At 40.3% G+C, this 12,569-nt stretch overlaps 1 protein-coding gene across 1 annotated transcript in view; it reads right to left on the bottom strand.

Annotated features, from left to right (window-relative positions):
• BARX2 (BARX homeobox 2) overlaps positions 1–12,219 on the bottom strand; it is a gene marked incomplete at its 5' end in the record, with an annotated part of 31,436 nt that extends 19,217 nt beyond the window's left edge. Inside the window, one exon of the mRNA XM_079326807.1 lies at positions 12,108–12,219. Coding sequence (XP_079182933.1) covers positions 12,108–12,219 — 112 coding nt within the window. The remainder of the gene's footprint in view (positions 1–12,107) is intronic.
• Between the last annotated feature and the right edge of the window lie 350 nt (positions 12,220–12,569).

Raw genomic sequence — 12,569 nt, 5'->3', positions numbered from 1 at the left:
TTCAACTCCAATCCCTGCACAGGGCAAAATCACACCCAAAGTACTCAGAAATTCAGCGTTGGCTCTACTTCCTAGAAATAGAAGAACTATCACGAGTTTTCCCAAAGTTTTCAACCAAAATCACTGTCAAGACACTGTGATGAATGAAAGGCTTCTCAATATCCTTCACTGCAAAAAGAATTTTCTATCCTGTAATTTACTACAGGAAAGCACCAATTTTGTTTTGTGGATGGAAGCTCAGATAAAAACCACCAGAAGGGGAGAGCTTTACTGATGAGCTTGCTTTTTCAAAGGCATCCCCAAAGCTGAGCTCAGTGGTGAGCCAAGGCTGTGCTGAGCAGGGTCTGTGAGCAGGGAACAGCAATGCTCAGGTTTTAAAAAGCTGCCAACTGATGTTAATGTGCTTTTACAAGTTCTATCGTGACTAATTGTGCTAATATTGAAAAAGGAGAAATAAGGCCTGCATCACAGAAATCAGCTTCTTCAAACTTATTAAAGCCACAGTCAACAGTTGCCATCAAAGTGTTTCACTGCTGTCATGGCAGGGAAGAATCCTTGGCTGAATATGTGCCACAGAAGTCCTGTACTAACGTTCATCACAGTTCTGTCTCCTTTTCCTGATTAAAGCTGCTGGATAGCTATAATTTTTCCTCTTCTCCAATGGCCAGATTTCTATTTCATAGTTGCCAGCTCTGTAGAATGTGACAGTGGAAGCTATTAATTGATCCTGCTATTAATAGAAAATAAGGAAAACAGAAAGGCCAAAACAATGACAAGAACTGTGACAGCATAAAAGAAAATGAAATGATTTGCCAAACTGAGTTTTCCAGAGCAAAGCCCAGTCCATGGAGCCAAGTACACAGCAATAAGACACTCCAGCACTCCCATGCCAGCTGGGCATGCAGTCAAATCCATCTTTTCTATTTCCACATGAGTCCAGCACCTCCATCCTCCACAAAGAACCTTTCACAGAGCCAAAGCAATGTCATGCCTTTAAAACCAGGATGAGGCCCTATCTTTCATTTTAGCACAACTGCTACAAAGACAGAAACCAAACCAGACTGATCCCACACCTGCAGAAGTACTTTCAGTACTTGGCATGGACTGGGAGATCATCTGTGCAGAGACAAATTTAGTTCACCCAGAGATGGGAATGATCCCAGTGAGCAGACGTTCCTTGCTGTCTGCACAGCCTGCCAGAACCCAAGGATTTGATGGGATGGCACTTGGGATGGGCAGCTCTGACCTCCCAGTACAGTCAGACAAATGCAAGCCAGGAACCCTACATCTGCAATCAGAGCTGCTCCCTGGCTCTGCTGGAAAATGGACAGGGATGAAAACTTCTGAGGACAGAATGAAAATAATCAATCCAGAAGGTGTTAAAAATACATAAATTGTCTTAAAGGAAACTTGTGAATCATAATTTAAAAGATAATCATGATTTAAAAGATTATCTGCCCAATTTTGTAAAAACACTGCCATACTTGATCTTGTCCATAAATCCACCATTTTATCATGAAGATTATTTCTTTATAAATAATATTTTTGGTTCTATACTTTGTTCAGCTGAGAAGCAGATGAATATCCATAACCATTCCAGATTTGGGATTAGCTCATGTGAAAGTTTCATTAATTTATGAGCTGATACTTACACAAGTAAGCTCTCTAAATCTTGACAATTAGATGAAATAGCAGTGGGATTTATACAATCTCCTTTCAGTCATCTTTGCTGCCTCTTCTGATGCAATCACTTCAGCAGCAAGTCTGTGATGGACAAATTCATCTACAGTATCAATGGCTGTGACATCTCTTCACAACAGACAGGTGCTCTGGGGATTAAGCATGCCAAAGAGGTCTTTGTCACAGCTACAAAAAAAAGGCTTTTAATAGGGCTGCACAAATAAAATCAAATCAGCTGGAATTTCATAAATGCTTTCCTTTTAATGTAATTTAAGTGCTGAACTACCTTACAGTAATATGCTTTAAAATGTTTACAGTTAAGGCATAATTGAATTTGACTCATTCTGGCTCTGATCCAGCTACGATTTAATTGACTTCAGTGGGAGTTGGCCTGGGCTGTAAGTAATTTTAACTAAAGTAATCCATCAATTGTTCCTCACCCACTTCATCAAACTCATTCCTATCATTTACGATTGCTCTGTAATTTATTGCAACAAGGTGAAACCAACCCTTTTAACTTCTGGCACGGCTTCCTGACCCTCGTTGGAGAATTTCACCATATGCAGTCACCTAAACCAGACCTGCTCAAGGAAAGCCAAGAGCACAACCCAGCTAAGCACAAACCTCCTGGTACTATCCACAGAAACCTCCAAATATCAGCTCCTCCACGGCTTAGTCACCACAGGAACAAAATGAACTGTTAGAAAAGCTGTCAAAAGGAGGCTTAGAACAGGCAGAAGGGTTGAAGGGAGATGCGTTCACAAACACTCGCAAATTTTTTTTGGCCAAAAAAATCCCATTTGCTTCAGACTTGTCACCATTTAATTCTATCAATGATTACATTACTGGTTTCTATTTCAGGGGGTCTTTTCACATTTTTTTTTCTTTGAGCAACAAGATTAAACATCATCCAGAGCATTAGGACTTCCATAAGGCATATCATGTTATGTGCAACATGCAAGGAGATGTTTTCCATAATAAAGTACCACACTGCTAATTTTATTTCAAAGATGACAGGTTAATCTGTCATAGAATATCCTGTTTAAGTAACCACAAACATATCATGCACATTTCTCTGTCTTCTAAAAAAAAAAAAAGGACATGTTTTTATTAAAGCTTCAACCCTTCTGTGCTTACACAACAGTGCTCTGGTTTTTAATGGATCAATGTAGGCAGCTCTGGATGTGGCAATAGGCACCTGCACATTCTAAGGTACAGGAATTTGTTGCTTCAACAGTAGTTCTCAAGATGTCTATTAAAATTTAATTCAAATGAAATTCAACTCCTGTAAGGTGAAATAAATCCCAGTTAAAAAAAAAAAAAAAATTGCTGGCAGGAAATGCAGCCATTAACTGCTCTGTGACTTGCAAAATAATCATTAAAATAAATATCCAAAGGCAAATGGTGGCCAAGTGTTTAAAGATGACTTCCTGATTACATGGAAAACTCTCTTATTTTGATGGAAATCCAAAAAATGAGTAGTAAGATTATCCAAAATACAGGGCAAATATGTATACTTCCAATTCAACCCCTCCTCTGTATGTCCTGTTGGAGTCAGACAATGAACTACACGAATAGAAACCACTGGCATGTAAAAAACTTTACAAGATAAGACCTGAACATACACATCCAAACGCATTAAAGTCACTGAAAAGTTGTTGCTTGTATATTTGCAAATTTTCTGTTATTACATCTCCAAAGGATATTGCAATATTGTTGTATGGGAAGTTCTGGAAAACTGCTTTTTCTTCCATTAAAAAAAAAAAAAAAGTTTTATTTTTTAAAAGAGAAAAATTAAAAACAAAGCAGACTTGTCTGCTAAGGTTCTTTCAGGTTCTGTGTTTTAAGCATTCTGGATATGCTATCTGTAGTCCAAAGATTTTGAATATGGGTGCAGGGGTCCATATTCAGGAAGATGGGGGTTTTTTTGAAAGGCTGTCCTTCATTCTTCTATTTAGTTACTTAAATAGATCTCAGCTATTCCCAAACACCTGAAATGCCTGCAGCTGTTATCTGGGTGTTGTTCTGAGCTGTGTCCTGGCCAAGAATGGGTCAAAATATAAAGGTGCATGAGAGGAAAAGAGAAAAGAGTGGAAAATGGAAAATATTAAGTATTAATGTCTTAGCCAGGTCCTAATACCAAATCTCTCTATTTTTTAAGGTGTCGTTAAAATGTAGCTTTGGGAATTCTGGGCTAGAAATCTCTCAGCTCAACTCTTCCACAATCCTGGGAAATAATGGATAACATCAGACTTCTCAGCTCCCATTACCTTGTCCTTGTGATCCTATTCTATTACACAAATACAACTGAGATCACAAAACAGGTCCCAAATTTTCCAAGGAACTGCTATTTCCTAGTGAAGCTCTTGAACATGTTCTGGGTTCTGCAATCAAACTGGAGCAATTCTGACATGGAAATGACTGAAAATGTTTGGTTGTAACTTTGTCTCCATGAAAAAGAAAAATAAATAAAACTTTGCAAATACTGAAAGTAACTTCATTTTTTCCCAAATGTTTCATAAAAAAGAAAGTGCTATAAAGTTTTGCTTCAGCTTTTAGAAGATAAATTTTCACTATTTTATTCCTGATTATTTTCTCTTATCTGATTTTACACATACACACAGTTTCTAAACCTCTGCCTTTTGTCAAGCTGAATTTATAACATTTTGCTTTGCTCTGAACTGGAAAGGACACATAATGTTTATTTCTCCAATCTACCAAAAATCCAAAACATCAATTTTTCTCACTTCTCCTATTTTCACTTGGATGAGATTTTGTATGTGGCCTGCAAATGCAAACCCAGGTTCCCAGTGGCTCCAAGCAGGACCACAGCCACTTTTAACACCAGACAAGTTATCATGGGCTGAACAGAAGAAACAGATCAGCAGAATCAACCAATTAAATTCTCTGAGCAACCAGAGCAGAGCCTTTCTCCAGCCCAGCAGCAGATTTAGAAAAAACTCAAGGCACTGTATTGAGCAAGTGCCTCCCCAGCAAGGACTTTTGCCCTTGTTCATGTCCAGCTTGTCCTGAAGGCAGCAATGCTGGGGGACATTGGTTCTACAGGATGAGATGGTCTTTTCCTGCATTCTACAGAAGCTAGTTAAATAAAAGTCCTCAAAATAATCATGGCACTCAGTCTGCATTGCACAGTCTCCATGAGAAGTGAACAAATTGAGGACACTTTTAACAGAGGAGCTGCATTTAAACCAAACTCACTGTGCAGATGGATTTAAACTGTGCTTCAGTGCCAGCTGTGAGGCTTTAGAAAATGAGGTGTAGGTGTCAATTTTCCCAGTGGAATCCCAGATTCATTACTGCCTCCTATTATAGCATTCCTCCACAATGCTTATTCATGCCCAACCACAACCACAATGCTGATTACTTGCCACAGTAGGTTTTATTGCAATCACTGGGGTGTGATCTTCTGGCTTGCTCACTGAAGTTTTGCCATTCATTAATTCCTTTTATTGACTATTAACAGGACCGAGATAAGACAGCAGAAGTCAGTCTTTATTACAGATATTTTAATATCTAGCTCTGAAATTTATTCAGACAGAGATTTCTCTGCTCAGTCCTGAGATCTGCTTTCAAATACAGATTAGAATCTGGGTTTCTTTCTGAAATGCCACATCTAGTACTGCATATAATCCAACAGAGAAAATTAACAGGCACTTCTCCAAGTACCCATCTACCATCACCCAGCTCATTATCCTCCCCCATATGCCACTTTTGGGCATTTCTAAACTAGATTATCTGCTAAAAATATCAAAACACTTAAAAGCCAAGATGGCCACCCTGGAAAACACTAGGCTCTTTAAAATGAACTGTTGTGCCCAATCTACAGCAATTACAGAGGAAACCACTTTCAGTCCTTAGGGTTGTTTCATTTACCTCAGCTGTTAAAGTTCTCCTCATCCACAGACAGGCTTTGTCTTATAGGGCTAAAATAGACAGGGAGTTATGGAGAGCTTGAGAAAACTCTGATTTCCCCAATGCTGCAGCTGAATAAATCCCATTACAGGAGCAGGGACACAGTCCCAACAGGAAATCCTGACTTTTCTGGGTTTTCAGAGGAACAGCTCAGAGACAGCAGCATAACTGTGACTGCACATTCTGCCATTTCTAGGCAGAAATGTCATCTCTGAACTATCTTACATTTATTAAAAATACTGAGTAGCTCCACTAATACTGGATCAAAGACATCTACAGAGGAAGCACTTTGTATTTCTCAGGATTAATAGAATTCCTTTCTAATTTTGCCTTTACTTTTTGCTACTCAACTATAGAATTCTACTGATCTTTGTAAGCTAAACCAAATAAATTCAGGCACTTTTCAAAGTATCTTTTTTTTTTTTTTCATATATTTGCACAAATAATCATCAAAAACCCCAAACAGCCTTGCAGCAATGCAGATTTCTACACGGAGACATTTTCAGCTTTGCAATTTAGGTTGGCACCTATTGTACAAACACACAGATTCATTTTGGCCTGCTTCTCTCAACGTTTGGGGACACAGGTGTTTCATGGACTCAGGAGCTGTTTAAGACATGTAGATCTCCTGAGCACTCACTTCACTCAGCACAGGAGCAAAACTCTTTCCAAGACCATTGCATTCCCAGCATGTCCTGGGGATGACAATCCAACTCCAGCTGCAGATGCCAAGCTCAGGAATGTGGGACACACTCAAGTCCAAGTGAACCTGGCAGAAAGTGCCCCCACTACTGCACATCAGCTTTATTCCATGGGATTCATCCAGCTGTCATGTTCCAGACTGGAAACATGATGAATGGCTGGCATCTCATTTTCCCCCGTGCTGGAACACACGCACTACATGGATTCCCTTTTCCTTTCCTAAGCGTTCTGTCTTCCCCCAGGAATTCCATAACATGACCTGTTCCATTTAAAGGAAAAGATTCAGCAAGTATTTGAGCAAAAGAAATGGCATCCACCACAATTTCAAGGAAGGTCCCACAGCAAAATCAAGCTTTGCCCACATCAAGCCCTTTTGGAAGATCATCAGAAGGAATCTTGTTGTGAGGTTGCACATACAAACTGAGCTATTTTAAGTCACAATAAATCTACTTTCTCACATGGTTTCCTAAAAAGGCTGAGGAGATGAGGTGAGAAGGACCAAACCTCATACTTTATCTCCCAAGCAATGATTCCCCAAAGGCCCCAGCAGGTACTTCTACGTTCAATCCAGAAAATAACATTTATATGAGGAAAATGACAGTTTAAAAGACCCCTTTGGAATAACCAGCTCCCAATTTCACCCTCAGATAAAACAAGAAGACAGACATGAAACTGCAAGAGAAGAATTCAAGATTTTAACAATTCTGTACTAGATACCTGCCTACACTGAAATCCCAACCACACAAATCCTGAACATCTTGAACTCACAAATTCCCCTTAACAAACCCAAACAAACCAAAAAATCCAATCACCGAACTAAAAATCCCAATAACAATTTTAAGAGGGCAAATAGTAATAATAATAATAATAATGTTCTTTAAAGGAAACTTTTTGCACAGACCAGCAAGCAGAGTAATACATTTTCAAAACAGAAAAAAAAAACCAAACAAGCGGAGAAACTTAAGATTGCATTCCCTTCCTGAAGCTGCCATGCTCTTAAATGTACATAGAGCAGTAGAATCATCTTTACCACAACTCACCTAAAACATGGGTAAATATTTTATATTTTAGCAGACAATTCTCTCAGAAAATAAGCAAGACCACACTGATCCAAGGTGTATTTTTGCCTTGTGAGGTATTCTGCTATAGAAATTAAAGAGAAATCAGCACAGTCCTACCTGAGATATGGTAAAAAACCTTGGCACAGACATCAATTACTCTGCTGCTCATTAGGATTTAAATTATAAACCACTAAGATACATTCAAATTTGAGGGATTTTTTATGAGTTCTGGAATAGGGCCTGGTACAAATGAATACACAGCACAGACAATTAGCAATTTGTATTACCAACTTTCCTGCAATAACTGAACTCTGCAATTGAAGGCAATGTAATTCTTTTTCATCCAGCCATCTCAGTTCATTCAGAGAGTTTAAAAAGGCCATCCAAGACCAATATTACTGATTACTAACACACAATGTCACAAATTACACTAAGACCAGGGATCACACACAACTCCCCTCCACACCCCAGCCTAGTTTTAATTTTCAAACTATATTAGTTCCTTTGATTAATAAGGAGCTTTTCTAATCTGACCTTGTAACACTGCACACTGAACAGCATCCTTCAATTCTTTCTCATGCCCAAAACTACCAATAAGGCAAATGGATTTTAAATCTATGGCTAAACCAAGATAATAAAAAATAGAGGAAACCAACTAGAATTGAAGTAGGCTTGGCTACAAATATTTTTAATTGAAAAACTAAATCAAGGCAATTTGAAAAGTGATTCCTATAGGACTCTCCTCAGTCAAAAAGCAACTGTCAGCAATCACTGTAATAAACCAAGCATATGAACAGTGTATCATTACTTATACAAATTAATTAATGGTGACATAATAAGAAAAGCCAATAAAAATATAAGTAGCATGAAAGAAGATAAATAGAATTTTCACCCAGCCATCTCAGCCCAAAAAGTCATAAATCAAAGTGGCATTAATCACCATTTTAAAATATTTCTAATCTTTAGAATTTTAATCATAACGGCTCTGAAACTGGACTAGCATTTTGTTACAGATTTGGTATTGGTTCAGTCTTGTGTTTTTAGCTCAATAAACACCACAATACATGTTCATACACCAATTTTTAAACTAATAATGAAACATTTTCAGAGGGAATTGTAGTTTTCTTTAAAAAAAAACCAAAACATCGAACCCAAAATTGGGTTGAGGCTTATTCCAAGCTCTCTTGTATGGAATCTCACCGGTGACCTCGGTCAGCTTTGCACTAGAGCTCATAAATGCTCCTCACAACTAAAATGCCAATCTTCGACCTCAAGATGCGCCAAAAAAGTCCCAAATGCTTCTTCCACCTTCTTCTGCCTTTACTTGACTTTTACTCACTGTTTTGTTCCAATTCAGCTGCAGTCAGTTAAATATTCAGCATTTTATCACAGCCAAAACAAGAACTCTTTTCTCTTGGGTTAGCTAAGTTTTCCGATCTCTCTTCACTTAACCAGGGATGTTGTTGGACACACACGCTGCACACGTACAACATCTTACATCTTTCAGCTCCAAATAAATGATAAAGGCATATCAGCCTTCTCTGACTTCACCAAAGATGAAAGAAATACTAACTTTTTAGCCCAGGAAAATGTCTACAAACGCTGACTCCCGCCTTGAGAAAAAGGCACGAAGGAGATTTTCAGCTGTAGTAATTTGTTACTCATCACTGTTTCAAACACTCCCAAGTCCCAGCTATGATAGTACAGTAACAAATCTCTGTGGTTTAGGTTAAGATTCATTTGCTTAGATCATGAAGAGATTCCTGATTGACTCTGGAGGCAAAAGAAACTCGGGCAGTAAGTTAAATGCCATACAGTATTTAGTGCTGTATTTCTGAAGCCTTTAACCCTCGAGTAGTTTGGGAAGGGTTTTTTAGTTTATTTTCACTCTGTGTGTGCGTGTCTGTGGGTTTGGTCTTTTTTTTTTATTTTAATTTACTGACAGATTTATATTGGGTATTTTTCAAATGCTTTCACATTGAGATATATTTTGTGGTATTGTCCATTTATTAGCCAATAGTTTACTTTCATTAAAAAAACATTCCCATTGCCTAATATATAAAAGACTTGCATTGTGCCTATACACCTTAGAATCTGACAGTTTGGAAGTGTGGACTTTGGTAGCAGTTTCTGCTATGATTTAAATTCTACAAGTAAGTCCCTTCCTGTACTTCACAAGTGCTGCAATTCCATACACCTTAGTCGATTAGAAGTAGATATTTACAACCTGGCCTGACACAGGAACAGGTCAGAGCTTGGGATAGAAATACAACCTTGAGGATAAATTCGTTAAAGATCCCAGGCACAAAGAGAAATAAGGCTTTAATTGAAGAGTAACCACAAGAGACTCATTAGCATCACTCTCAATCCACTGCTGAATCACATGAGGATTATTAATGATTCTTTACTGAATATACATCACTTTTGCAAAAACAATGTTTGCTATACTTGACCCAGAACTATATATTTTAAAAATTTCTCTCTTTTTATCCCATGGGGGGTGGTGAGAGTCAAACCAGCTGCTAGGAAGCACCTCATCCATCCAAAATCCTGAGGATACTTTAGGTGACATTCAGATCGTATTTATTTCTGCTGTAGTAGCTGTATGTGCTTCTGGACACCAATAATATCCAGGCTAATTTTCCTTTTGGGTGCTAAAGGGAGTTTCTTTTCTAACTCTTCCTATTTCCATACAGAGAGAGAGAAAAGCTTCTTTCCTTGTCCTGGTGGATTGAGGTCTGCAGGCAGAATCAGGCTCTCCGTGCGTCACTGCCACACACCAAACCCCTTCAGGACATTTTGGCCAAGCACTGAATTTTACTATGCAGTAACAAGGGATCAGCTCTCAAAAATTCCCTTGTCAGCAATATCTTGATTAACAACTAATTCTTGTATAAAATATGCCAGCAATTAGTTAGGGAAGGCAAGGGACATCACGCACAAATTGGCTGGAAGAAATAAATGTTGATGGAGGATCACATTGTTCATGCAACTTCTTCCCAAAAGCTGGTCATCATGGGTCTTAATTCTGATCCAGTCCCCTAATCCCTCCTGGATCTTTAATAACTAGTATTTACAAAATAAATATTGAGGTTGAAGGAAGATCTATGCTTGGAGCAAGGATTTATTGTACTTGTCAGACTCTTAGGGTACCCTGACAGCAAGTTTTCTATCAGCACAGATCTGATAAGAGCTGAAAAGATCCTTCTTATGTATATTCAGCAATAAAAAAATCACAAACTAAACCAGCAAACCTAAGTCAAAGTACAGACCTGGAGGTTTTAAACACAATCTAATACAAGGACAAAATAAATGTTTTCCAGCAAAGAGAAAGAAGAAAAATAGAATTCTATGACCTTGAAACAGGTATTATTTTATTGGTAATTAGTCTTTCACAAATATTTTTAAATAGATAAGATTTTCTTGAAGGATCCATTTTTAAGTTGCAGATTCATCATCTCATTTCTCTTGACACATTATGTGTCACCATTGGAAGTGTGGCCTTATGGGAAGAACAAAAATCTGGAAAAGTGCCTGCTTCACCAGAAAGAGGGATTTTTAAAAATATTTTTTAAAATTTGGAATGCATTCTAAGAATAATATTTTTACTTTTAATGTGGATTTTTAAACACCCACATTAGACCAGTCTGCTCATGAAATTTTATAATGCCCATGGTCGAGACCCGACTGCTCATCGTGTTGCAGGGTAGAGCCGCTTGTGCGTATTTATTTGTGGGGTCTGCAAAATCTTTTCAAGTATTTTGCCATTTTTGCTATTAGAAACAATCTACTCCAAGTAACTTTTCCTTCAAAGAAAAAGATAATTTAGGATAGAAAAACTGTGCCCCTATAGATTTTTTTATTCCTTTTCCCAATATTTCTGTTAATTTCTTTGTACTCATATAGACATAACGAAAAAAACACTGGAAATTTCAACGAGCGTAAGATGAAGGACGATTTCTATAGGAACTAGACTCCTGCAGAGCTAATTAACTCATTATCATTAGCATTGGTTACATATTGGCTCCAACGCACACCCCGACGGCGATTAGGCTGAACCCCGTCACTACACACTGCCAGTAACTAAAAACTGATAGTGACTAACTGAGAGCAGCTAGTTACTAACAGTGACTAACAACGACCCCTGCGCTGGCAAACCGAGGGAGGGAGCGGGGATGGAGAGCGAAAGCCGGGTTTAGTTCAGGAAGGGTTTGGTGAGATGGAGAGCGAAAGCCGGGTTTCATTCAGGCAGGGTTTGGAGAGCGAAAGCCGGGTTTAGTTCAGGCAGGGTTTAGGGGGATGGAGAGCGAAAGCCGGGTTTCATTCAGGGAGGGTTTGGAGAGCAAAAGCCGGGTTTAGTTCAAGCAGGGTTTGGAGAGCAAAAGTCGGGTTTAGTTCAGGCAGGGTTTGGAGAGCGAAAGCCGGGTTTCATTCAGGGAGGGTTTGGAGAGCGAAAGCCGGGTTTCATTCAGGGAGGGTTTGGAGAGCAAAAGCCGGGTTTCATTCAGGGAGGGTTTGGAGAGCGAAAGCCGGGTTTAGTTCAGGCAGGGTTTGGAGAGCGAAAGCCGGGTTTAGTTCAGGCAGGGTTTGGCGGGGATGGAGAGCGAAAGCCGGGTTTCGTTCAGGCAGGGTTTGGGGGGATGCAGTGGGAGATGCAGGAGCCGCTCGCCCGAGAGCCCCGACCCCGCGGCCGCCGCATCCTCGCAGCGGCCCCGCTGCGGTCACGCTTACCGGCGCAGGAGTGCAGCGGCTTGGGCCGCACCAGGAGCGACGGGCAGACGGAGTACAGCGAAAGTTTCTCGAAGTAGTCGCAGGTCTCCTTGGAGAGGATCTCGTCGATCATGAAGGTCTTGTAGCGCCTCCTGCCTGCCTTGGGCCGGCCGGGCGCGGGCAGCCGCGGGGGCTGCGGGCCGGGCCGGGGCTGGGGGTGGCCGTGCATGGCGGGACCCCTGCGGGGCGGCCAGAGCCGCGCCCGGCTCGCATGGGCTCGCGGCCGGCCGGGCGTGTCCGCTGTGCCCGCGCAGTGCCCGCGCTGTGGCCGCGCCGCTCCGCGCCGGCTCCCCGCTATATAAAGCCGCCGATAAGCATCTCTCCCATCGCTCCGCGGCCTTTTTAGGAGGCTGAGGCTGTCAATCAGGGCGCCCGCTGCTCCTCGCCAGCCCCATTGTTACCCTGCGCCCGGCTGGGAGGATC

The sequence above is a fragment of the Erithacus rubecula genome (assembly GCF_903797595.1).
Source record: "Erithacus rubecula genome assembly, chromosome: 25".
NCBI classification, from domain to species: domain Eukaryota; kingdom Metazoa; phylum Chordata; class Aves; order Passeriformes; family Muscicapidae; genus Erithacus; species Erithacus rubecula.
This window is presented reverse-complemented; position numbering and strand designations above follow the sequence as displayed.